The sequence below is a fragment of the Centroberyx affinis genome, unplaced genomic scaffold (assembly GCF_046629955.1).
Source record: "Centroberyx affinis isolate AG114_WGS23_722 - 3 ecotype Tasmania unplaced genomic scaffold, CSIRO-AGI_Caff_v1 ptg001541l_1, whole genome shotgun sequence".
NCBI classification, from domain to species: Eukaryota; Metazoa; Chordata; class Actinopteri; order Beryciformes; family Berycidae; genus Centroberyx; species Centroberyx affinis.
Window position 1 is genome coordinate 329,208 of NW_027279997.1, and position 27,501 is coordinate 356,708.

Below are 27,501 nucleotides of genomic sequence, written 5' to 3' on the forward strand. Positions count from 1 at the left end.
CAAGGTTTCAAATGCATTAAATGATATCTATTGAAGTATCTATTTGTCCATATAAGTAGTTAAGCTTTTTTCATGCAACATATCACATCTCATTACAAGGTAAAACAAAGGAGACACCATCAAGTTCATGCTTACAAAATAGGCATTTCCAATTTAAATTAACATTCAAATCTATTGTCGAGTCTGAATTTGAATCGAAGAAGTGACTCAGGCATAGTTTATATAATTCACTGATCTGTCTTGCCAAAGGAACAGGTTGAAAATAAAATTATGTGCATAGTGCAACATAAATAGGTAGCTAACATAAGCTTTTGCCTAATCTGTAAATGGCTAAATAAAATGAATATGCATAGCAAATTATAAAATGAGTAGCAAATTGCAGTTTTTCTTTTTACTTTGTTTATTTAAAGCACCATGCTCTTTTCCAGCAACACCCTGCCTCGCATACATACAGTTCCACACATTCTCAGTGCCACCACAGTCTTCTGCTGTTGGCCACTGAGCAGCATTAAGGGTAGAGTGCCTTGCTCAAGTGCATCTCAAAAGTAGTTGTTGAGGGAGGGGAGAGCAATTCATTACTTATACATTTTCCCAATTCACATTTTCCCAGCCAGTTTTGGGATTAAAACCAGCGGCTTTCAGATCTCAGCCTGCTTCAACCTAAGGGTATGCTTGCAGCCCCCTAAATAAATAAAAATAAATACAGCCAAGGCCCTGACAGAGAAATAAATGAAACATATATACAATATGGAATAACCCAAAATATCAAATATGCATATGAAAATAAATAAAAAAATCTAAAAGTATGAAGAAATCAGCAATATATAGCAGATGAGAAGAGTAAGTGAATATCTTCCTAAGCCCTAAGAGCTTTTAAAATATTTTCTTCATTTTTGAACATTTTCTGAGCAACGAGATGAATATAAGAAATGTACTGTTATTGTTGCACAACCCCAGCTGCAAGGTCCCAGCAGGCCACGCCCACCGTGGCAAATTGATGACGTAGCACGGCGTATGTTGTCAAAGAAAGAAAGATGGCGTCGGTGTCAGAAATGTACGATGTGGGCTGGGAAGGTAAGACAAAAGGCGAAATATATTCACCCCAGATGTCATTGAATGATATGTTATATATATATACCTGAATGCTTTCAGGGTTTCCTCTGCTGTAGAGCGGGGGCGACAGGTCGTCGCTGTCTCAGCATTTCACTGCTAGCATTAAGCACTAAGCTAACGGTTAACGTTAGCCAGCTAACTTAACTGTTAGCAAAACTAAACACTAACGTTGCCTAACCTAATCTCTACATCCATACTGTAATACCAGCTAGACAGTCGTTAATGGCATCTAATGTTGTAGGTGTAGCTGCTAATGTCAAGCAGAAAGCAATGTGTACTTTTGTTATAAGCTAACCAGCTAACGTTTTAACATGTTAGCTAGGTCTTGAAAGGATGGCTGCGCCCAACGTTAGCTAACGTTATAGCTAAGTCAACCTAGCAAGCGGTGTCTGGCCCTGGCGAAAGACAAGAGATCACAGCATTAGTACAACCCCTACCCGAATTGGTAGGGGTTGTAGGCTATTTCTTTCTCTGATCATCTTAAGATGAAACATGTAATCTTGTACGTTGTTTTTTTTCTGTGGAGTTGTCAAAGTACCCCAAGAGCTGAGTTGAGCTGTCATTGGAAAATCAATGAATAATTTTGCTGCAGATGACAGTGTAGCTTGATATGTCGTGATATTCACATGCTAACCCAAATCAATTATCAAACAGCACAAGCAAGTTAAAAGGCCCAGGCATGAATGCACTGTGTTACAAGCTGTCTGAGACATAGGCTGTCATTTAGCCCACTACTCATTCGTGTAATTATCCTAGATTTGGGCTGTTCTCATTGCTAAACAATTTTGTTCACAGAGATGAGAGACAAGCTGCGTAAATGGAGAGAGGATAACTGCAGAAATAGTGAACAAATCGTGGATGTTGGTGAAGAGCTCATCGGTGAACACGGATCTAAACTTGGAGATGACAGTAAGTATGCCTAAATCAGTACTTGACTTTAGATCACCACAGCGTAATTTTCAGCAACTGCACAAGCTGCTGAGTAGGCTGATACAGAGTATGAACTGCATTGTAATTTTCAGCTGGGCCATTATAAATAATGGCATACAAAGTAAGTAAAGCTCCAATTTTAAGTCTACTTCACACACCGCTCTTTAACACAGGTTACTGTAAGTACGCTGTTGCCAGCACACTCAAAACTGTAAAATAGACAAAATTGTGATGATCTTGGCCTAAAACAAAATGTACAAACATAATGTCTCTAGGCATCTAGGCTCTAGCCTAATTTAGGCTCCAGGGAAAACACTCTATTTTGGTGTGGGTCCATGAATGATTAAGGCATGTCACCATTTCCTTGTAGCAACTATCACATCACATTATAGAAGTGCAGCCTTGACTTCTGTTCAGAGTTTAATATTTGTTTTTGCATGTGGAGATTTTGCTGTGTAGACTCAAGAACCACTGAATGTTCCTCTGTACAAAACTAGAAAAACAGTCAGGTTAATGTTATTGACTGCGGCCTCATCAGCACAGATGTATGAGATATGACTGATCTAAGTGGGTTAAGTGAGTTTGTACTGGCTTTTTGTTTTGTGGGTTTTGTTTTTTTTAAACTTTTGGATAAATGTCTGCATAGGGTCTCCTGTTATTTGGAATACGTGGGTTGAACAGCAAAATCCAAGGCATACAACATCAAATACATCAACACAGAATTAGAAGATTTGAGGGGAAAGGGTACAATATTTAAGACTGTAACTTGGAAAAGAATGAATGGAAGCAGATTAACATTTTTTTTCTCTGGGTTTGGTTACCAAGATGATGAGGAGGCAAGTTCACCAAAAACAAACAAGTAAATTAACAATAATTTGAAACATGGTATGCCACATTACCAGTGCCTCTAATTATCAGCAAATGCTGAAAGTAATATTGAAAGATGAACATGCTACAGATCTACTGTAAGCTGTGATATATTGGTGAAGACAACAACGGTTTTGGTTTCAAAGTTGCAAAATATAGGCCTAGCACGGTGCCTAGCAATACTTTTGCATATTTTGTTGAATTGCTCTCACTCAACTATATGGTATTTGCAGCAGTAGTCAATTTTACCTACCATAAACATATCAAAGGTTTAGGTTTCCTTCATAATGGTGCTGTCCTGCTGAATTACCCAATAAAAGTTTCCCTTTTTCCCAGTCATTATGATTCATACAGTCCTTAAAGAGGAGGATAAACACTTAACACACCATGGTTTTATTGAAACCAGCTCTTAAATTGGCTGTGAAACGAGATGGCAATTATCAAAACAAGAGTTGGAATCATAAAAAGCCAAGAAAAACTCTAGGCATTTGTTTGTTTTGGCATAACCCATCAGTTTTTTGGTGGAGTTGGATTTTATTGTTCTTTTTCAATTAACAGAGGGTGTCCATTTGGCAGAGGGTGTTTGGGGTTGCTTGTCAAAACAGACTTGTCTGAAATGTAGTATTAATTCCATTAATTGGCTTCTGTAGCCAAGCCATTAGTCAGTGTGTTATACTGTTACGGCAGACTGATTGAATAAACATTTATTCTTTTATTGCAAACCACCAAGCGAAACATGTTAAAGGAGGGTGCCGCTTGTTAATGATGGGGCAAACCATGACTTGCTACACAATTGCAACAATATAACAATGTTGAAAAGACTTGTTGAAGTTTGATTGTATCGTGTTAAAACTAGGCGGTTGACAATATAGATCCATAATATCATGACACAATAAAATCTGAATATGCACCATGGAGGAGAAAGTAGAGAAATCAGATATAACTCATCCATTTAATTCCTCATATTAAAGAGGAAACAAGTTGGGTAAGTTATCACTTTGTGGAATCTAATGGGGATCCAAATAAAGAATAAAGTTGCAGAGATGTGTAAAAGTCTGTTTTTTAAGAATTTACTACTGGATGACTCGCCTGAAAGGCTATTCAAATATTCAGTATTTTCCAAAAGTAATTTGCAAAATGTAAACATTCATTAATAATTTCCTTGCTGGTGAAATATTTCAGGCTATCCATTATCTGTATGTAAACTGTATGTATGAGTGGTGTTAATGCACAAGCTACGGGTTTACAATCTGCCAAATGGGAAATTGTAAACCCGTAGCTTGTGCATTAACATCACTCACTGACTGAAATAATTTTATATTGTGTTCATGTTAAAACACATTTTTTTAACCTTTCAAATTTTGTGCAAACAGAAACATTTTGTTGCTCATCTAACCACAGTTAGCTGTCCGAACTTGCTCTGAAATGTGAAATGCAGTAACTGTAACACAGCCACTACCCAGAGCTATGGAGGGGAAACATCTCTGCATGGCATTTACAGAAATATGAATTCTACTGTTTTGGTTATACCCCGCATAAATAGTGTTTTTAACAATGTTTGGCTTGTTACTCAATAAATGTAATGTATTTCATATTACTCATTTCAAGTATTATATTAATAGTTTAGTCATTACCCCATTTAGCAGTAATTTGTTACACTACTTGTTATATTACTTTTCTATTATACCCCCAAAATTGGCGTTGCATATTCCTTTACCTTCAAAAATCAGGATAACTCAGTTACCTCTCCAGTGGTCTTCTGTGCGAATGATCAGAGAAGCCAAATTGTGTTTTTGTCCAATGTTCTTGTCATCCTTTTCCATGATACAGTCGAAGTAGTGAGAATACTTCCACCCAGAGAAAGTCAACTTTTCCATTTTTCATCTAAACTAATTCAGTGTGAGAGGACGACATCTACTAATGATGGAAATGGATGAATGAAATTGCAATTTGTTACACTACTCATTTGTGAAAAGAAATAACATTTATGTAAAGCATTACAAAGCAAGCATTACCACGCAACACTTGTTATTAAAAACATTTTTTTGACAACTTTCCAATTCAGATGGGAAGACAGATTTCAGTGTATGGTTTTTAACAAGTAACCTAGCTTAAATTTGTTCCTAACAGCAGACGTTATGTAATTTGACCTTCAGGATAGTATTATACTGTTAAATGAAATGGGAATGAAGTATACCACTGACTCTTAAGCTGTTGATTTGGTACATCTTGCAAGCTTAGTTGTGGTAATAGAAAATATGATGTGCTGCTGATGGGGTCAGAGTGTAAGACAGTACATCAAGTATACAGGTCAATATATCATTTTTTCATGTTACACCAGACACTGGAGTGGAAAAGGCGTTAACACAGTCCTCTTTGTCTGTGTCTCCTCTGCCCAGTATGGATTATTTATGAGCAGGTGATGATCGCAGCGCTGGACTGCAGTCGGGATGACTTGGCCCTGGTAAGTTTTTACCGAGAGCTTCCTCCCACACCCAATAGCTTCAAAAGCCATCGTTCACTCTCTCCAGTCATCGCTACTTTTGCAAGCCCCTTCTGCCAAATGTGAAAATCTGATTTTTATTTGGCCAAATAGTATTGCTCTGTCTGTACTTTGGAAAAACAATTTGCTGAGCGTTGGAATAAGAGGGTGTAGCAAATGAGTGGAGAAGCACGCCTCAAGTGTTAGCCGAGCTTGGCCCTCATTTATGGAGTTCAACTACTTTTTTCCTCAGGATTCATTTGCCATCCTAGAGCTTTATGTGATGTTTATGTGAAGATCACATCTTGAAATATTAATAGCTCTGAAAACTTTAAAACATTTAAACGATCATGATAATTGAATTTGTTCATCTTCAATGATGTGACGATTCCACCTGGTAAAAATAAATACTCATTGAGTGGCAGAGAAGGCAAAACCATTAGAGCCAGTAGAATTAGTTGTCTATTTCCATCTTTTCAGCCCTGCTGCCAGAGGAAAAACAAAACAGAAGGGCCAGACTTCAGCTGCTGGATAAGGCAAAAGAATTGGGTCCTAGTGCAGACTTTTCCATCTCATTCAGGATAAAACTGAATGTAATGATAACCACTCCTCACCTCTCTCACCAGTGTGTGAAAAAACAAACTACAGCTCCCTGTAGAAGAAGAAAAAAAAAACTACAGCAGAGAGCATCCTCCCTCTCCTTTTTATAGTAGCAGGGGTGGGTGCCCACATGGGTAGCATAGTAACTGTAGATTTTCACATTCTACTGTGATGGTGACCTTTTCTCTGCCTGTTTTTTGATACTTGGGCATCCATTGTAGTAATTTCGTTTCAGTTGCTACATTGGGAAAGTCTGAAATCCTCCAGACAGGTGATTTGTTTGGATAATTGTGAGTGTCTTGAGAGGTGCGTGTGTGTGAGAGTAAGACTGTAACATAAAGTTTAGTTACAGCCAACTGTAATTGCCCTCTCTCCTCTGCCCACATCCTTGCAGACCTGTCTACAGGAACTGAGGAAGCAGTTTCCAGATAGCCACAGAGTGAAGCGATTATCGGGCATGCGGCTGGAAGCTTTAGAAAGGTAAGCATCGGGTACAAAAAGCTGGAGACGGGGAATAGGAAAAAAAAAACACAGCCTCACTTATGTATGGTACTTTGGGAGGCTTGGGGGTGAGGAACTGTTAGCAGATCCTAAGTGGTACAATGGTGTGTGTGTGTGTGTGTGTGTGTGGTGGGTTGTGTTTATGTTGGATCACCCAGCATTCCTTTGGAGAAGAAGGGAAAGGAGAGAGGAAGGGTTCAGCGCTGGGTAGTCCTGTGGCCCTTTAGCCTGAGTGAGGATTCCCGGGAAGGAAGTGGTTGGATCCCACTGTTATTCTGGGGGTCCCTCAATCTTCTCTGGTTTCTATCTCTCCATCTTTTTCTCACTCTCTTACTGTTAGTCTCTCGCTCTTTCTCTCCTCCCCATTCTGTTCTGTTTTGCTCTCCGCGCTGCGAGTAGGTCTCTCAGCCCTGTAAATATTGACATGTCACCGCAATCTTAACCCCCCCCCCCCCCCCCCCCCCCACTGAACTGTTTTATTTTAAAGCCTGAAGTTCATAAAAAAAGTATGCAGAAGAGAGCGTGAGGTAGTAAGATAAACAGTGGGTATTTTAGTCTTTACCGAGCTGAAGTAAGGGTAATTCAATCTGTTTACTACCTCGCTCACATTCCCCACCCTGATCGCCATCACTGGTTTATCGGTTATGTCAGAGTTTATGTGATAATTGAGAGTGATTGCTTCAGCACTGTCAGATTAAATAAACGGCACACTTGGATCTAATTGGCAGCAGGCAGAGCTACACTTGAATGACACAGCTTCAAACAGCTAGTCCCATTCCTCCACACATACACACACATACACACACACACACACTCTGTCCCTAAGTAAATAAAGCAAATCAAAGTGGCTCATGAGTGGTTGCCTGGTGCCATCTGAAATCTCCCAGAGTGTGGCTGAGTAATAAAGTGAATGTGAGGGAAGCAGTGGTGCTGGAAGTGGGGCCGCTCACTGCTAATAGGAACCAGAGTTGCTTCTGTCTGTTGTAGGTTGTGGGCGGGACAGTTTTTGATCACTGAACCCTGGCTTTGGCTACTAAAACGTCAGCGTTGCAGATTGCCCCCAATAGAAAAAAGTTTTCGAATCATCCTTCAGCGCCTGATTTGACATGACAAGTGAAGTGCACATGCCTCCTATTTCCCAGATTTCTTTACCGTATGATTTGATATTTACAGCTCATAACTTTCCCCTTTAAACAGAATCATGTGGGCTTGCCCCAACAGTTTGAGACTCACTGTGCTGGATATTGTTGCTTATCAGGTTCATATGTGTGTGTTGGGGTATTATGTATTGGCCAAGAAACAGGCAACTGAACCAGCGACTTAGCTGTGGATCTGGACAGATGTAAAAGCAGTAATTTGATTTTGTTTAAAGGTGAATCAAACTGGATACAATCAAATGAAAATACAGTCCTAAAATCAGTGTGCTTTGTTTGTATTGATTTCATGACTCATTGTGAAGTGATATAAGCCTCTCACAATGTCGGCTGTTTGACCAGCAACCTTAACTTTAATGACTGTTTATTTCTTCCTTTAGATCACTGCTGATTTCCGCACGGCCTCACTGTAATCATAGGAACCTGCCGCCCTGTATACAGAAACTTGATTGCCTTGAACTCTGTTTGATTTCCCCACCACCTAATTTTACTCGACTGGTGACTGGGATTGGTTAAAAAGCGAATGTGTGTTCTTTTTTGTCTCTGAAGGTACGACGAGGCCAACAAGCACTATGATGCCATTCTACAAGACGACCCCACCAATACGGTAAGGAGGAGGAGTGGGGAAAGAAAGGGAAAAATCCCTCTGCTTAGTATTCTACTTTGCTTCATTTTGTGGTCTCAACTTTTTGGAGGGCTTTAAATCTGCTGAGGCATTTTGGTGTTAGTGGTGTGAGTTTGCTAAGTTAAACTCCCCTTGGCCTCTGTGACCTCAACCACATTGCTGATCAGACTCTCACCCACACAACTGACAAGTGTTCACGGGAGGGGGCCGGGTGGTTGGGTGGGTGGGGGGTGATTCATGGTCTTAGTCAGTGGTAGACATGTTTGGTGGGACTAAAGCGTAAATAAAGGTCTGGCCTTTGAAGACGGTGATTTACTGGACATTTCAGACCCTCCTCCCGCCCCGCCCTGCCCCCCTCCCGAGGTAACAGAGCCATGCTCCTGTCCCACCTCCATTGCTGTGTACTGGCTTCAGGTGCAAAGTCCACTGTGCTCTAAACAGGTGAAACAGACTAGCATAATTAGCCCTTACTTTCTTGTAGCTCTCTTGTGTTCTCCACTATCTTCTTTCCTCAATTTACATGAAATGGCTTGCAGAAGCATGTCTATCCAGTGTTCTGCCAGTCCCACACCACCAACCCAAAACATTATGTACCTGCTGTTAATTGTTTCCATAAGGACATGTGGCCATGCAAGAAAATAAATGTTTTAAAGGGTTTTCAAAAGAAACCATGACCTTGTTTATTTTGGCAATACCCCCCCATCTCCCTCTAAAGATGTTCAGCAAGTTTCCTGTGCTGCTCTGACACATGGACTTGCTTTAGATATATTAAACATTTTGTCTTGGCTGGCAAAGTGGTAGAGACGAAGCATAGACATTTGTGCTTTGGATGCCATGTGAGGATTCCTCACATCGCTGACTATCTGTTTCAAACAAATGGAGGCCTTGCTGACAAAACCAATAAGCCTTACCTCGCTCTGATGCACTCCACCCCTCCTGCTCTCTCTGTGGCATAGAAGAATAGCCTCCTCATCTTTATCTTGCGCAGTGGATAGCAACAGCTGCTGCCTCCCCCCATGCTCTGTCTCACTCCCACCTTCACTTTGTCAAGACCATCTCTGTTTATTTTACCCTCTTGTTGCTGTTGGAACTGACCAGCCGTATTGATAATTCAGCCTTTAAAACAAGGGATAGGACTATTTGTTTTCATGGGGTGGACCCCCTCATATTTCAATTAAAAGCACGACTGTTCACGTCAAAGGATATATTTTTTGTAAGGCAAGTGGTGGGACGCAAGTTAGTCACAACAACAGTGCGTATGAGTAGTGAAAGCATTTGTGGTCAGCATGTAAGATGAGAGTGGAACCATCTCCTGTGCATTTGTTTATCATTCCATATGATAGCGTTGCATTTTACGGTTCAATAAGTGTATATCCTTTGATAAAGACGCTGCCCAATCTCCTGTATCTAAATGCCAGGAAAACAAACTTAGACCATTGCACTTAATCTCATGCCATCTCTACTTCCAGCAACACTGAAAACAGCAATGAGTAGTGGAAGCATTTGTGTAATAGTCTGCTTTGCTGAATTACGCAATTATGGTCTGTTCCATGCCATATCAGTTTTCTAATAAGTCCTTGTTAATCTTCTGGCAGCAGGAGCTTCTCCAAAAGGAATTGGGTGACAAGGGAATAACAGTTGGCTTGGATGCACTCAAGATTTTGATTTAGCCCCACTTAAGCCATCCAACACAAACATAGAAGATGGAAGTGAAAATCCCAAATCATGTTTTTTCTGGAAACTCTGTCATCATTTTGATGTACAGAATTTGGCTAGCGAAAGCAAATTTGAGTTTAATTAGTTTGGCTAATTGGCAACAAATCGCTTAGTGTCTGTCCGCCATTATGGGAATGGGAGTTGCAACTTCTATGAATCCCAGGCCACCTCCCCGGTACAGATCCTCTGGGGCTTCCAGGGACACCCTCGGAAAGGGACTGGTCTGTTTCCTGGTCTCTGAAAGCTGGCTACTGCCACCCTTAAGACCAGAGGCTGTCAGTCAAGCCTGGGGCTGGGAATGGAACAGAATAGAGAAATAGGTCCTCTATCCCTGGGGTGTTAACCTTGAACCTTTTTCCCACAATCCCTGTCCTGGCTGGCACGGGTGTAGTGGTGGAGGGTGGAGTGATGATATGATGACATCATTTAGGTCACCTGTCTTGGAGTGAGGGATATCTCCTCCCAGCATGTTCTCCAACATGTTCTTAAGAATCGGGCAGGGGATGGGCCTGAGAAATGGCGGAAAATTGGCGACCGCAAGGAGGACTTGCGAGGCATCCCAGCATGCGGAGCAGAGATTGGAAACTGAGCTGTTGTAATTACAGGCTGTGGAATAGATGTGGTACCCATTAACCAAAATTGTTGAATCAACAAAAATTGCTCAAGGTTTCTTTGCCATGGCGGTGTCCAAAAAATGTTTCAAACTCTTAGCCCTTCCATTGCTTGCTATGTTCCAATACCTACAGCAATGATCTGGCGAAATTCTCGTCTGCCTGCGTAAATGCATTTTTCCCCCTTTTTTATTTATTTTTTTGAGTACTTTGGATTATGTGGTGCCCACAACATTTGCATACAAGGGGGTACCAATTTATTATTTATTTAACATTCTACTGACTCAATGATTGAGTTGATATTGAATTCCAGTCCTCTCATTTCACCCTAATTGGTTTATATAAAAAGATAGTATTTCTTAAATAAGCCACTGAGGTCACAGAGACTCCTACTGAGGTTGACCCACAATTATAGTCAATTACAGTTTCATTGTCGGACAAGATCGTATTTGCGGGGGTCAAGTGCTCTCAAATTTTATCTCAACGCTACAGTAGATCTTCTATATATTGCTTTTTGGAGCACCATACCTTGGTGGAATATTAAGTAATATGGTTATGAGTTCAAAGTGCCAAAGCTGTTTAAACAAAAAACTCTCCTTGCCCCTCTTTTTCTTTCTTTCTCTCAATTCATAGTATGTACAGTGTACTAGGTGTGTCAGACTTCAGCCTTGTTGTGATGGGTCTTCTAAAGGAAGGTTGCGGTAGGTCATAGCGTAGAGCCAGGGGTGATGTAAATAATCCAATCCTCACTCTTGAGGTCTCCTCAGAGCGCTAATTAAAAAAGAATCACGACAACAGAGGGATCAGACCCACTGCCAGGTTTTTCTGGATCATTAGTTAGAGAAAGGAGGAGAGAGAGAGGAGCGGTTTGGAATTGCTCCTCGTTTAATAAAGTGCCGTGTGACTCTCTGGGCTACCAACTTCCATATGTTCCTTTGAGCCCCAAGTGGTTCTTTATCTGAAAAAAAAAAAAAGGACTGGGAGAGGAGAGAGGTGGGTGGGGTGACGGCGGGAGTGCACAAGTGCAAAAATCCACATTCAACATTACTGTAGTGTTCATTTAATTTTTTTTTCCTCTTCCCTTTTTCGGTATTGGATGAGGAAAAATCCCACATGCTTGTAATTTAGTGAGAAGTGAGTATAAATTCCAGAATCTCACATAGCATCAAGTCCCGGTGAAATACGCGCCATGTAAAATGGTGTGATCTGTGTTTTATAGTCGGGGGAGAGAAAAGAGGAAATAATGACTTGACCTTCCACTGCTCCCCGTTGCTTGATAACTTCATAACACATTTGAATAATGTTCTCTTAATTTGCCTGCAGACCACCCTCATACTGAATTTATACATTACTATAGATGTATTTGTTTTGGAATACGGTTCAACATGGAGTGGGTCAAGTGGAAATCCTCATTGTTAATGTTAGAAATTCTCTTAGTGATATCAGGATGTTGCTCGGCTGCCTGTACGCCTTTTTTCTCTGTGCAGACAATATATTGCAAGTCCTCTGGTCTGTGATCGGTCCAGGCTGCAGTGCTCCTGCAGGTCCCTGTCCCAGTTGTGATAAGTGGATTTCTTGTGATGGCAGTGTCAGAGGAGGCCCAGATTTACAGCCCCCTAGACATGACTCATGCACAGCCCTCAATGGCTTTGGTTATGAGTGTGGGAGAGAGGAAGCCCCACTCAATCAAGTGCCAGTCCATAAATAAAATAGGCTGTGGCAGGGGCAGCACACTTCTAATGGAGCAGCGGCCTCCTCTTAGGGTTTTCACTCACTACCGGGAGGAGGAGAAGGAGGAGGAGGAGGGGGAAAAAGAAAAAAGTCTGGAAAAGTCTGAGGAGCAGGCGTAATACTTTCTGATTCAGATTGATGAGAATCTAATCCACCTTAAGGTCACTTCAACATCAAAACGAAGCGGAAAGCAATTTTCAGCTGATGTAAGTTGGGCTGGTGCAGCTCTAGATGCGTGCCGGGCAGGCAGGCAGGCGTTGGGGTTTGGGGTAGTACGCTATTTTCCCCACTTAGCCGGGAGATGACTCACCACTTTATCTCAGCCGCTAAGCTCACTCCAACTCCCAAACATTGACTCATAATATGTGTGTCCATCTCTGTGAGTGTTCCCGTTGGACATGGCCATTAACTATCTCTAATGATGTGCTGGTAGGCTTATATTAGTTTAAAGTTCCCAATAACAATATCAATAAACTTGACGTCACTGATGTTAAAAGTGACGTGTTGTTTTCCCTTCCATCTGTCGTAGCAAAGCAGCAAAGTGCTGATTCATCTTGTTACATTATAGAAATGATTTGGTTTCATAACAATTTGTGGAAGAAAAGTGTGGAGCGCTGAAAAGACCTCAGCATCTACACACCATACTCCACCTGTGCCCCCCACTAATGTTGACACTCTTTCTCACACACACACACACACACACTCTCACACACTCACCCCCCTTCAGACAAACACTTGAGGAGCTGAGTCCCTAATCCTCTGTTGATACTTTGCTCTACAGGCAGCGAGGAAGCGCAAGATCTCCATTCTGAAGGCCCAGGGGAAGAGCGCCGAAGCCATCCGCGAGCTCAATGAATATCTGGAACAGTGAGTGTTTTTACAAGGGGGAGGAGGGGGTCAGGGACCTCCTCCTCTGCACCTCCCCTGGCTTTTTTTTTAATTAAAAAAGGGTTTGCATTCAATTGAGCTGGCACATCTTGTCCCTAAAACAGCCAGCAACCTCTTTCTCCCGCCTTGGAAGTTCTGATGATTATCATTATTGTAAAGACAGCTATGAAATGTTATCCGATATTTCTGTTTTTACGTATTCTGTATTGCAAACCTGATCCCCACTTTTTACAACTTTTAACTCTGCTGCCATCATGCAATATTTGTACTGTTTGTTTGAGGAAGTAAATTTTATGTAATTTTTGTCTTTTCAGGTTTGTTGGGGACCAAGAAGCGTGGCACGAGCTGTCAGAGCTCTACATCAACGAACACGAGTAATCATATTTGTCCATTTTAAACGGCACACAACCTCTGCTTAATGAAAGATTTTTACCATACCAAAAAAAGCCCCTCAGCCACCAGTAATCCATTACCAGTAAGGCAGTATTACCGTGTTTTCATGCCGTATCTGTCGGTTTAACTGGGCTTCACATCAGACTGATGGCTTGATCTGCAGAGGCCGTTGGATGGCCACAATGGAAGGCGGTGAGATGCCTAACTCAGCCAGGGGTCTGAATGGAGCCCTGTCCATGTTTGTCACATAAGAGCAGTTTAATAGGATTTCAGTCTTAAGCCCCCTCTCCTACATATGAGAGGAGAAAAGACTCCCGGCCCCCCACTGATATCTCTGTTGCCAGGGAGAATTGTCAGCCAGACAAGAGCATTGTAAGAAAAAAATAATTTTGTTTGTGTCACCTTTTATCCCTCCTTAATTGTCTGGGGCTTAGAAGTCAGTGAAGCAGTGGCTGTAGTTGAACTGTGGTTTTGTGTGTGTGCGTGTGTGTGTGTGTGGGCATGCTGGCTCTACGGTTGCTCCGGTACGAGGGCAGCGGCAGCAGGAATGTGTAGCGCGGTGAGAAGGCTACTTATTGGATATTTCATGCTTTTGTCTGGGAGGCTTTATTGCTGTAGTAGCCAGAGGAAATCCAGGGGTGAGCGGATTATCTCCCAGCTTAGCCCAACGCTTCTAATATCACACCATTCACTCCCACAGCCCCTTATCTACAGGCGTGTCAATTTCTTTTCTTTTTTTTCTTTACTTTGGGTTACAAACTCCCTGTTTCCCCTCCTCCTCTTCCGGATAGCACAGCATTATCGCCACTGTTTTCCACAGGGAGAGAGAGCAGGAGTCGGAGAGAGAGGGCTTGCTGCGAAATTCCCAGGAGAAGGTGGTGGCACTTTTTCTTTCCCCCCAGCCAGAGAAAACAGAGGCTGATGGAGAAGCGAGGAAGAGAAATAAACTCTCCTCCCTCACTGCACAGCACCCTGGGAGCTAAAAATAAACAAACCACACTCTGTGTCTGCACAGCCATTGTTAGGGCTGCAGCAGGCATCAGTGCTAACACATTAAAACTGTAATTAATAGCCTCTAAGTTGACACTTTTAAAACAATCTTTATGCCAGTGGTGTTTAGACAGGAGATTGTTTTGCCTCTTTTCGAGCATTGCATGGAGCCACTGTCTGAATATGCTGTTGGCTTCATTCTGACCCAGCTTATGAGGCTGTTCAACAAAATTGGACTGGTCATCCAAGATTGCAGGATAAATAGTTGTAATTTTGTTCATACATACTTTGCCCAGTCTGAATCCATTTTTGTCTCATATTCAGTCAGAATGTGGTCTTGAAATGGGGAAAAGCCACTGCTGATGGTTTTGCTAAACTCCAAAAGAAACAAATGTGATTCTCACAGTCTGACACACAATGGTGGCTACAACCCTGCTCAAGCACTGTGGTATTGAGTGAGAAGGCATGGAGAGAAGCTTGGTGGTGACGGGGTTAGGGGGCTTAGAGGAGGAGTAGGGTAGGTAGGGGCCTGGTCCTGGTACAGGATTCTGGCTGATGGCTGATGGAGCTGGCTCTGTTGCAGGCTGGGGCCACTGCACGAGCACATCTGAAAGTCTTTACGGGGAGGAAGTGGTAATTGTAAGCAGCCCCCAACCTTCCGAATGCCCAGATCTCCCTCTGTACTCTACACCCCCCGCCCCGTAGTTCTTTCTTTGTTTCTCTGTCCCCACCTTCCTTCCCCTCCTATGTTGTCAATCTCTTTCAACTGGTTAGCATAGAGCACTCTAAATGGACTGATAGGTCCTTCATGTTGTGGCAGACAGTAATTGGACTGCTTTGCAAAATCACCCCGCCTGTATTAGAGCATCCACACCTCTTCTCCCACCCCCACCCCCCACTAGCAGTGAAATTGGTAGAAATTAGCATCCTTATCTACTGTAGTTTAGAAGCCCAATGCCGCAAGCACCTTTTTTTTTTTTTACTTTTAAGGTTAGTGCAGAAACAACATAGAGTCTGGCATGGCAGCAGAACAAAGGACATCACTCAAAAAGTGTAACTGGAGGCTTGGCTGCAGAGAATGGTCTCAACTTTTGATTTGTTTATTTGGATCTGTTGGAAAGCCACAGCCATTTTCTCTTTGTGGGTCTGTTTCTGCATTAGTCTGTACGTACTTGGCTTCTTTTTGCTAGGTGTTCAGAAGTTTATGGCTTTGTGTTCAGTGATATATCTTGCCTGGTCTTGGACTGGTCCCCTGAAGGGGAAACTGTGTATTAGAAGTGGAGTGGCAGCAGATTAGTGTGAGGTCAACAGCTCAGCAGTCTGCTGCTGAGAAGTGATCTCATCTGAGTATGGGCACAGTGTGCCAGCTCTTACTGTAGTGCTGACCTCAGGAAGGTAGTTAACTACACATTAAAGGCTGAAAAACACACACAGACAGACAAGATTGATCCTTACTGCCCTCCCCCAGTTCCTCCCAAGCGTCCCCAAAGGAGAGAGAATCACCACACTAGATAAGCTGTTACCTTATGCCAACTGTCTGGACTGAGCAACCTTCACTGTAGGCCTGTAAATATACTTAATGTCTTATGGTGGATCTTCATGGATCCCCGCAATATAGGCTAAAGGCCCATTGAATGTAAACTGAACCATGATCACTGTACTTTTCCATACAAATTTATACCTGTAGGTTTATGGGCATAGACCTAGTGCTTCACAGTTGAGCAGAATCCAAAGTTTCACCTTGTTAAAGCTAAAGGATGACACATCCACAGCTGTATCAATCAGCTCACTGTTTTCCTTGTGATTTCCACAGCTATGGAAAAGCCGCGTTTTGTCTGGAGGAGCTGATGATGACCAATCCTCACAATCACTTGTACTGTGAGCAGTACGCTGAGGTAGGTACCCGTCTGGATGTCCGTCATCAAGCAGGGGGGCTAACTATGGAATAAACGTTAACTTTCTGTGAATGGTCCCTGTCTCTGACCCGAGAGACGACGACGCACACTTAACGTCACTGGGAATATAGGCTCATGAATGGATAAATGTTTACATGGGGTTGCCATGTGTTGCTTATTCAGATGTCATGCTGTCATTGCTTATTGGCTGTATTTGATGCCTCCTCACACAGGTGAAGTACACTCAGGGGGGGCTGGAAAACCTGGAGCTGTCCAGAAAGTATTTTGCCCAGGCACTGAGGCTGAACAACAGAAACATGAGGGCGTTGTTTGGTCTGTACATGGTGAGTACTGCCTTGCATGAAGAAGTAGTGGGATAGAAAGGAGAGAGGGAGAGAAAAAAAACAGTAGAACCTCCTTTTTTTATGTTTTTTTTTTGTTAACCCTGTGGTTTGTCAAGGTTGAGGCTGGCCACTGAGTGTGTGGAGTGAGACTGTACTCTGTATGTGTGTGTATGGGGGGGGGAGTGTAGAAGGGGCTCTCAGACAGGTCAGCTCGCTGCTGACTCAGACGGTGAACTCCAGCATCGGAAAAGTCTGCCCCTCTGGAGCTCTCTATTTTAGTAATAATACCCCTTTGGTGGGACCTTTTTTATGTTTATGACTTAAATAAATAAAGTAGTCATGGAGTGAAAAAGAGAAAAGCGCAAAAGAGAAAGGAGCACGACTGCCGCTAGCGTTCTGTCGGTGGCAAATGAACTAGCCAGGTGCCAGTTTGATTTTTGTCTGCGCCGAACAGCCCTTTCATCTGCATATTTGTTTAAACAGGATGTTGTCCATTAGCGCCAATGCATCATATGTAAGTGAGTCCTGACATAAGAACACAAACGGAGCGGTGCAGGGAATAAAGGGTGGAGAAGGGAAGCAGCTCTCGCACACAGAGAGCTCCAGTGTTTTCGTCTCTGCTGCACTGGGATTCTTCAGGTAGTCCAAACACCTCGTACCAGAAGAGGGCCTATACTCTCTGAAACCACTCAGGGTGCTTATAGGTGTAGGCAGCATGTACAGGAGGAGCAGGGTGGGGTCAAGCAGAGACGTTCGCTTCTGCTAACTCTCAAGTTCGTCTGGAGACAGAGCAGGCCCTGTACGATTTCCTGACAAGTCATCCACCGACACTTGGGTCTTTAATGGATACATCAGGTGGGAGTTTAATCTTTATCAGTCACAGTTCTGTCTCTGAGTGTCTTTTGCAGATTGTCAGCTAGTCTCAGTGGTCCAGAGCTTGACAGGTGCAAGGAGTTCAGTGAAGGGTCAGGGAACCTTCAACATCTCCAGTGTTCCTCAGACAGAGAGGCTACTGTGCGTTTGATTCCTCGCAGTCCAACAGAAGACCTGGTAGCACTGACCACAGTTGGGTTGTGGGTTAGTTACTCACAACACTTGCATGGGGATTCCCCTTCATAATGGTGCACACTATTATTCAGGGATAGCCTGTCTGGGTTGACATCATCCAAATTGAGGTTTCTCTCGAGTTAAAAAAAAAAAAAAAAAAAAAAAAACGAAAGAAAATGCTTACCAAAAAATCCAGAAGCCAAACCATTTTATAGAAAAAAACAGGGCCAGGTTGATTGGTGTGTAGTTAAAGTTTCAGCACGTTGGTAGAGAGGGCTTTGAAGTGCGGGCCGGGTAAGCCCTCTGGGGTTTGCTGTGTGGAGATGATGGCAGGAACATGGGAAAGACATGGGATTTGTGGTTCGGAGGGGAGCTGTCGGGGCAGGCAGAGAGCATGATTCACACGGCGCTCCTCTCGCCGCACGCCGGGCTTTTTCGAAGACTTGCGAGGTCCTTTCATCACTGGGAGTCAACAGTGTTGGAGAAATTAGGGACCGTTAAGTGACAATTTACGCTGGGGTGGGGAAGGAAGAGGTTTTTACGTATGGAGCATTAAAACACTCACTTTTTCCTCCCCGTAAACGATTTCTCCTGTGTCATTGGGCCAAGGTCTGTTTTTTCTCTTCGTGCTGCCACAATGACTGGTAGAGTGGTAGATGGTAAGAGTGGTTGCACATCCATCTCAATTACGCTTTTATTGCTTTTTTCACCAAATTTTGATATAAGAAAACCCCTCCCCCGTTTTCTCTCTCTCTTTGCCTCTCCCTCCTCTGTTTTCACTTTTCCCTCTAGTCCGCGAGCCACATCGCTGCCAGCCCGAAAGTTGGTGCCAAGGTGAAGAAGGACAATATGAAGTATGCTGCCTGGGCTGCCGCTCAAATAAATAGGGCCTATAAGGTGAGTCACACATGGATGCAGACTGTTCATTAGGCTTGATTTAAGAGTACCGACCTTTATTAATTACCTACGTCGCCTTTGGCGCCATCCTCAGTCATTTCTTGCTTGTCTTGCCTCCTTACCTCCATACCTTTCATAGAAGTGTGTCTCTGTCTTCTACAGGGAACCTTCTTTTTCTCTCATTTTGTCACTGTCACTTAGGTGAAAATCACACTTTATCTTATATGACAATTGCTTTAGCTTGCATAGGCTACTTGCAATGTACAACCAGAAGTCGTCCTCAGTTCTCAGATCTAGCATGTTAAAAGCATTCACAACCACCCAATGCCCTCTGAATGCGCAGCAGTGCTGAAGGATGCCTTCGACTCGCAGTGGTGTAATAACAACCCCAGTGTCTAAGACTGTCAACCTAGAAACCAGAGTCTTTCAGTGTGTCTGGGTACATTTACTGTTAATGTGTTGACTTAAGGCCACAAAGTCTGCTATGACTTTACCCTGCACCCTGGCTTCACAGATGAGCTTCTCGCAGCTCTGCAAGCTTCATTCTCCCAGCACAACAGTCACACCAGTCTACAGCAGAGGAGAGTTGTCTAGATGACTGGTTCTCAACGTAGGGTCTGGTGATCCACAGGGGCCGTTGAGGGGGATCCAGGGGGTCCCCAGCAAAATCATACGCCTGATCATAGTTTTTAATTTGATCTCCCCAGGTACAGTCTGTCATACCCAGTTCTAAAGTCAATACTAAGTCAACAAAGGCAAGATATTACCCAGAATGGGGTCTCTGGAATAGAATTTGATCCCACAGGGGTCTTTGAACTAATGTGTGTCTATTTGGGGGTCAATGATTTGAAAAAGTTTGAGGACCCCTGAACTAGATGTTGTGAGGCTGAGATATTGCCATACAGAGAGAAAGAGGGAGGGCAGAAAAGAGGTGAAAAGAGAGGTAAAGGAAAGAGGTGTGCGTGTGTGCAGAAGTAAAGCAAAGAGGGGAAAAAGTGAGCCGCTGCTCAGATGGTATCACTAAAATGGTTTATGCTGTTGCCACGGCAACTTAAGTATAAAAGCATATTTAATAGAAATCTTTTTCGCCATATGCGTTGCTTATTTGGGCATTGACAGTTAAACATGTAATAAGCGGTTCCTTGCTCAGCATGTGTGGGTCCCGTTGAGAGAGTGGCTCCCCACCGAGCCTCTAAAGACCCAGTCTCACCACATTCGCCTCTCCTCCCCTCATGGACACATTTCACAGACAAGTATGAGGGCTGTGTTGAAAAAGTGTGTGCGAGTAACTTTATGTGCAAATGTCTTTTCTCCTTTTCAGCTCTTACAGAAACATCAGGGAAGAACTTTTAGCTTCCACTACTTGTTATTCAGTTTGTGACTTAGTGAAGCAGATTGATGACTCAACTAGTGCAACTCCTGTGTAAAAGATAAAATTCCCTTAGTGACGATCATGCCTGCCATCACGACATGCAACAGGGAATGTTATTGCTATTTAAAGTATCAAGTATGTGAAAATGTTCCCATTTTTTTTATTATCCAGGAAAAATGTATGTATTTCCATGATAACTAATTTCTCTTCCAGTCATTACAGAACATTATAATAATCAGACCGTTTCCATCCAGCCTTACTGTAGAAATGGTTTGGTCACTGAAATGAGTCAATCAAATGTCTCCATGGATGTCAAGTCCACTTACTTGCCGCTTTGATCAAGATCATAGCTGACCTTACCTTGCTGTCTAAGTGAGTCTTTGATGCTGGCAGCAGCCAAGACATATATCTCAAAATGCAGAACTTTAATCATAAATCAGGGGCCCAAAAAGAAGGGGAGAAAACATGGGAAAAAGATGGGGGGGGGAAAGAAAGTGTCGAAATTTCTCAAGAAAATGAGTGAAGGGTCAGAGGCGTCAGGTGTTGTCAGGACAGCTGAAATTGAGAAAAAAGAGCAGGGTGAGAGGGCAGACTAGCTAGCTGACATGTTTGGTTTAGACAACAAAGCAACTCTGCCCCTCCATACTACATTGCAAATTGCTGCCAAAAATCCTGTTGCAACATGCTACTTCACCTGCTTTTCTATTAATGTATTGTACTAATTGGATGATAATCCGGACGGCTGTTTTTATATTTGGGTTATCAGTGCATTGTAGGCAATTACTAGGCTGTAAGTAAACAAGCACGGAAACAGAGCTGTTATAACATCACTCTCGTCCTTCAGCTGAAGCTGCGTCCCAGAAAGGAGAGAGTAGCCAGTAGTGTAGCCCAGGTATTTGCCTTGATTAAATATTTTCTTTTTAGCCGAGGAGGCGTGGGAGAGGTTTTACGCACAGACAGGCAAGACACATCTGTGTTTGGTGATGTTGGCTGTAATGCATCAACTTGATGTTATTATCTGGTACCCGGCTATTGCCTTACGTATGACTTAATTCAGGTCGGTATATTTTTTGGACTAATGCCTTAACCGGCATAGATTGCAGTTTACAAACGCATTGAAATAGTGTCATTAATAAGAAAAAGTAGCCTATTTATGATTTGACCTGTTTTGTATCATGTTTATGTTGTGGAATGTATTTATCCTTTTCACAGCTTTAAATAGGCCAGCTAGATTAGATTCACATTGAAATGGGTGTCAGTGAAGTGAATGTGTGTCACTGTGATAGGTAGGCTACGCTGTAATTTAATTTGAAGTGGCCTGTAGGGGAGGATTTTTTCTCTGGAATCCCTGACAGCTGGGCTGGTGATGATCACAGCAAGAGTGAAATAATTCAGTTACTCTTGGAGGGCAATAGACAAAGCTTTCATGTTAAAAACCTTTTTGACGGTAATAGCCTTCGTCAGGTTTTTACCCCCTGGTGATGATCATGATGACACCTCAGTCAGTCACACCTTTATCATCCAGGGAACAGGATGTGAGCTGCTGTCCCACCCCTCTGTTTCTGCCCTGGTCCACAACCTCTTTTGTTTGTTTAAGTTGCCTCGTAATAGCAGGGCTCGTACTGATCTCAACCCTGCTGTGTGTGTGTGTGTGTGTGTGTGTGTATGCGCGCCTGCCACCGCCCACACGTGCGCTCATAGATGTTTTTTCATTGCTGTGTGTGAGACGAGGTAAATGACAAGGTGTAAGGTTGCCTCCTTTATTTTTTTCCCTCCCCACCTCCAGTTAAATGGCCTGTGAGTTCTTTGAAAGGGAGCGGCGGTGTGTGCCTCTGTCGGACAGCTGCGGGCTGCTGTGGGCTTGTGCTGGCTGATTGATGGCCCCTTTAAAGTGTTGCTCGTGTCAGTCGTCCACTTTTATTAGGCTCCGGTACCTGGTGATTGTCATACCTCAGTGTGAGAAAAAGGTGGGCAGGTGAGTGCAAGCGGGAGCAGACGTCAGCGAGAGGTCATGACTGACTGGGGGCCCGTTTTAAAAAATGTAATTACCTCGGCGGGGCCCGTTGACATGTAAAAGACCTGGAGATGTGTGGGTAGTAGGTGCAGGGGGCTGTAAAGTGGCCCTGCATGGCCTGCCCCCGTGCCCTAACTCTGACCAGATTCCCCGATTAGCTTCTCTGTCACGGACCGTGGGCTCCCTCTGCGTCACGGCTCTGTTATCAGAAGCTCTAAATAGACGCGGAGCTGCCTGCTCTGCTCCTACTGTTGCAGAACAGGGCAGGAGTTAATGTGGTGGTCTCACCTCAGGCTGAGGAGATAATTGACTACCGGGCCCGGGGTAATGGCACATTAGGCAGTGAGGCAGTGAAACGCACTGATCATCATAACCGCCCCACCACACACACTCCCCCTAAATCTGGATGAATGAGTCACACTTGGAAATTACACAGCCAATCGTACACCTTAGCCAACTGCCCTCTCTAAGTTGCAGTTTGGCAAAAATGGAAGGAAAAAAGTTCTGCCATGGAAATACAGTATGGGCTAGGTTTACAATTAGTTCCTGTATGTTGTAGCCCGAGCAGGAGCATTGGTTCGGAGTGAATAAATGCCTCGAAACATGAAAGGCAGTGCTTTACGTTGAATATAGGATTGAGAGTCGTCTGCTTTGCTTTGTTATTCTGCAAGCTTGTAGAATGTAGATGTGTGCGGTTTTGGAAAGAAGCTAGGATGGTCTTGGTGTGGGCACAAGGCCGGAATTTTTTCAGTCAGTTGGTGTGTCTCGAGTAGTGAGATGAGTGTGTGTGTGTGTGTGGGTGCACGTGTATGCGTGCACATATGTATACACACCCGCGCCTGTGCTCGTGTGTGCATGTGTGTACTTCTGTCTGTGCAAGTGTGTGTATTCTCTCTCAGGGGGCTCATCTCTCACCTCGGAGGACATGCAGAATGTGCTCTCCTGTCCAGAGGCAGCGTTGCCATGTGGCTGAAACAGTATCCCCTGCCTGTGTTTGAGTCAGGGTAATGGTGTTTTCATAATGATTTAATTGAAAGGGGCCCACAATGCTGCTGCCTCCTCCTCTTCCTCCTTTGCTGTTCAGCTGAGTGCTAGTTGTTGCCGACACATCTGCAGTTCCTCTGCACAGCAGCAGATGTTTCTTGCCTAACTCCCTCCCTACTCCAAGATTATGATATTTGTCTTGATGTGCTGCCTCTTTCTGTCTGCCTAAACAGCAAATTCTCCTTCGGGTACAAGATTTCACCTCTAGGGGCCAATAATCCACTACTTCAACCACAGGCGCTGCCATCTTGGAAGACTCATTGAAAATGTGTCAATATATAACAACAAGGCTAGAAATATATATCAATTCATTAAAGGATTCCTCTAGTGCTGGTGAAACTTAGCCTCATTTTCCAGATTGGCATTTCTCCCTTCTGAAACTGCAATTGTTTTTATTTTTCACCTTTTTAGATTGAATCAGTATTTTAGATGTCCTGCATATTACGTAATTATACCAACTTTTGAAAACGCCATCATAACGGAGACCAAACTAGCTTGTTGTTATCAGTAGCTCCAGTAGTATCAGTAGCCCGTCCACTCAGCCACAGTTGACTTGTCTTGAACTGTTTGATACTGCACCATGGAATTTCACCACACAATAGATTAATCAGTGGATGCCATGTTGCCTGAGTAGTGAAATGAGTTTGTTGTGTTGTCACTGAGTTTGAAAAGTTAATTCTTGTGGTCTGTGATTTTCCCGAACTTATGACTGCTTTCTAAGCAGTTATCGAGACAGTAATAAGAGAGCCTTTGCATGGCAGTGTCATGTAAGAGTGGGTTTATCAGGTAACTACATACTTAGTGTTAGTAGTTATATATGGCTACGTAAACGTATGCAAATGTTAGCTAGCGACTACACAGCTGTGCATTGTAGCTGTTTCTATGGTTACCACATGCGGCGCACCAGGGGTTGTTTCTCTTCACACGAGTCGTGGTGAGTGCCGCACAGAGGCGGTGTGAGTCCACATGCAGCTGTAGCGTCTTGTCTAAAAAGCCTGAGGCCCGCCTCAGACTTCGGATCTAAACACACCAAACTCCTCAGGTGGACCCACTGAGCAAAAGACGTGATTTCAACGTCGCGTCTATGATTTAGCTCTCATATAGCCCAGGATCATTACGGCTATGTATAGACCTATTTTAGACCAAGCAGTAAATACATTATTACAATGAATAAACATCTGTAAATACTAAAAATATGCACCAGAGAAGTCCTGTAGACTAGCCTACAAGATAATTATCTGAGCACAAGAAGTAATTTCAACATTGCGTCTATGCGTAGCTCTCATATAGCCTAGGATAATTTTGTCTATGTATAGACATCTAATAAACTTTCACTTTTCAACCCCATTTAAACTTAATTTAGCCTAGATGGCTATGGGCCATTTAGACGTGTTTTAAACGTCTAATCAACGTAAAATTGCTCAGTGGGGAAGTGAGCATCCACATTGATTTGAAAATGCAGAACTTATTATAAGGTTCTATCTGGGTTGAGTGTAGTTCTTTAAGATTTTGAGCATCAAAGATTTGACATGCCATCTGACAAAACTGTTACTATGTAGTTTCTATCTTTTTAAACCCCAAAAGGTTATTTTAAAAAAACAAAAATAAGACCACACAAGCATAAAGTAACATTCAAAGATCATGAATATGTGGATAACTCAATTTTAATAAAAAAAAAGAAAAAAAAAAGTCAGATAGAACCGTATAATTCCACTCATGTAGCTTAACATGGCAAACTGTCTCGTTTTTAGTCCTAGTCTACTCCAAAACACTGATTTGTAGCTTGAGAAGAGTCAGTTAACCTGAACAGCAGGCTAATTTATTTATCATTTATCAAAGCTACTGTAAAAAATAATATGCAACTGCTAGCTTCTAGCCCCTTAATATTAGTTACCATATCCGAACAGATACTAGTTAGCTAGCTAACAAGCTAATATTATCTGAACACAAAATCGGTCAATTGATGAAATCATCAGTTCCCAGTCAAAATCACCACAGAAAATGAGAGTGCCTTTTCAGTATTGTTGACACTGTCGAGTTGGAGGTTTAGATATGCAGTCAGCTTTTCTCAGATGTTGTTGCCAAGACCTGAGGACTTCCAAAATGGCCGCTAGAGGGTGCATTACATCACCTAAAAGCCTTGTTTATATATAGCCTCAAGTCAGCTTTCCCACACAAATTTGTTAGGTTGGGGAGAAATTATCACCTTCAATTTATTTCCCCTATCTCTGATCACGTCCATTCTTAAAAATTTGAACAGGATCACAACTTTGTTATGTAACTAGTTTCAAGAATTTGTGTAGTGTGTCTCCAACCTAGTGCTCTTGACATTATGCTGTGTGCTCTATAATCCCTAATACCTGTCTGTCGGAGAGACCCGAGTTAAGACCAGGGGTACTCAGCCTTTTAATGTATACTATGAATTTCTGTCATACTGATTTACATCAGCCTAAAAAAAGGTGGGTGAACTGAGTGTAATTGGGTTTTACCCTCCACTACATCCCTGGACCCCGCCAGAGGTTAGGCAAGTTGGGTTTCTTCTCTGGAACAGGGCTGAGGGGACGCCCCCGTCAACTGCAAAGTTTAATTGGGCAGAAAAAATATGTGTGTGTCTGTGTGTGCATGTATGTGCACGCGTTAGTATTTGTGTATGTGTTTGTGGATCATATTTTGTGGCCTGTGAAACCCTGTGGACACATTGCAGAAGTGCAGAGTGGGGTATTGTACTAGAGGCCATGGAAGTGGACTCATGGACATCCTGTCTTGGACTGCACACACACTTAAGACTATAATGGCACTTATGCAACAGTCTAGGAAAGCCCCTCAGAATAGGGGTGCCGTTTTACTTTGCATGACCTGTTTCCCAATTCTAAATCCATCTAATGACCACAGTTGTCTCTCTCCGAGTTTTAAACGCTTTCGGCGTTCAATAGTGGCCTGTTGCTTCTAGCTTTGCAGCGTCTAAATTGGGACGGAGATGTTTTTGCTCAGTTTGGTGAAGCGTGGTATGGGTGGATGAGGTTATTGTGGCCTCTGAGAGTCTGTGTGTTCAAGTGTGTTTGGCTCTCCATTCCTTTACTTGGCTGAGAGACCTAATGAGCTGATGTTCTCTTTTCCCCTTTCCTCCCCTCTTTTCCCTCTCTCTCTCTCTCTCTCTCTCTCTCTCTCTCTCTCTCTCTCTCTTTCTCTGGTCCACTCGTGTCTCTCTGCCTTTCACCTTCTCTGTCATGCAGCTGGCCGGTCGTGGAACCAAGGAGAACAAATGCTCTGTGAAGGCTGTGGAGGAGATGCTGGAGTCCATGCAGATCACTATGTCCTAGATGCCCCTGTCCACCCATTCACTTCCCTCCCCTTTACACACGCACACACACACACACACACACACACACACACACACACACACACACACACACACACACACACAGAGCAACATGGCAGCTCAAATAGCCTTGACTAGAGCTGGATCTTAATACGATTTTGAAATCCATTCAAGTTTGTCTCTGTAATTGATTGAACTTGACATGGACAGTGGAAGACATTTAATTGTTTCCCTGAAGTGCAAAATTTCCCCCACCCATCTGGGATCTCAGACAGATCCAAGCAAATCCTGAAAGTAATCACAGTTATTTAAAATAGTTCTGCATCATATTAACCCAGCTGTGATTTCCCCCAGACTGGACTACCCCATCCCACACTGTCTTTTAGGTTCATCTTGAGCAGATACCCACATCCAGATCAAGGCTGTAAACGTGAACGGGAAAGATAACAGGCTGTAAATGCTATTTATAAAGACGTGGTGGTCCCACCCGTCTGCACTGACGTCCTCTACTATCTGTTTCCTTACTATCTGTAAATGAAACATTTTTATCTTAATAAAACGTTTCTTTTCTTTTGTCAAATCCATCAAAATGTCTTAATAAAAGATTGGATTGTTTGCAGACTTCAGAGTATATTTTTTCGTGGGCGTTGGTAGCGGTGCAGGGTTAGAGGTAGAGGGTTATTTATTGAATTCCTTATATCTATACTGTCACGTTGTCCAGTGATGACTGACAGAGTTATCATCTTTAAAGGTCTCCTCTGACTCTGCCCCACCAATACCGGAGGAATCTATTATAACTATCCCAGTGAAGAGGAGAGGGCGAGCGGCATTTGTCATTATAAAGGCAGCAGTAACAACATAGGGGCATAAAAAAGGCTTTCTTCTTTCCCAGTGATTCCAGCTGGGAAATCCCGCCTTTCAATTACCCCAGACAGCAGCTGAACCAACTTCAGCACACTGGAGAACAC

At 43.1% G+C, this 27,501-nt stretch overlaps 1 protein-coding gene across 2 annotated transcripts; it reads left to right on the forward strand.

The window, feature by feature from the left end:
- Nucleotides 1–1,008: 1,008 nt before the first annotated feature.
- Nucleotides 1,009–27,138, forward strand: emc2 (ER membrane protein complex subunit 2). Of its 2 annotated transcripts, XM_071527471.1 has the most exons (12): nucleotides 1,009–1,074; nucleotides 1,909–2,022; nucleotides 3,425–3,431; nucleotides 5,281–5,374; nucleotides 6,387–6,472; nucleotides 8,197–8,254; nucleotides 13,112–13,197; nucleotides 13,533–13,592; nucleotides 16,415–16,496; nucleotides 16,730–16,840; nucleotides 18,680–18,784; nucleotides 26,448–27,138. In XM_071527471.1, exons 1-12 carry the CDS (start codon nucleotides 1,035–1,037, stop codon nucleotides 26,532–26,534), a joined length of 930 nt encoding a protein of 309 aa, XP_071383572.1. In that variant the 5' UTR covers nucleotides 1,009–1,034; the 3' UTR covers nucleotides 26,535–27,138. The 2 variants fall into 2 exon arrangements, with proteins under 2 accessions (XP_071383572.1, XP_071383571.1); XM_071527470.1 differs by lacking the exon at nucleotides 3,425–3,431 and having other exon boundaries at nucleotides 5,310–5,374.
- Nucleotides 27,139–27,501: the final 363 nt, after the last annotated feature.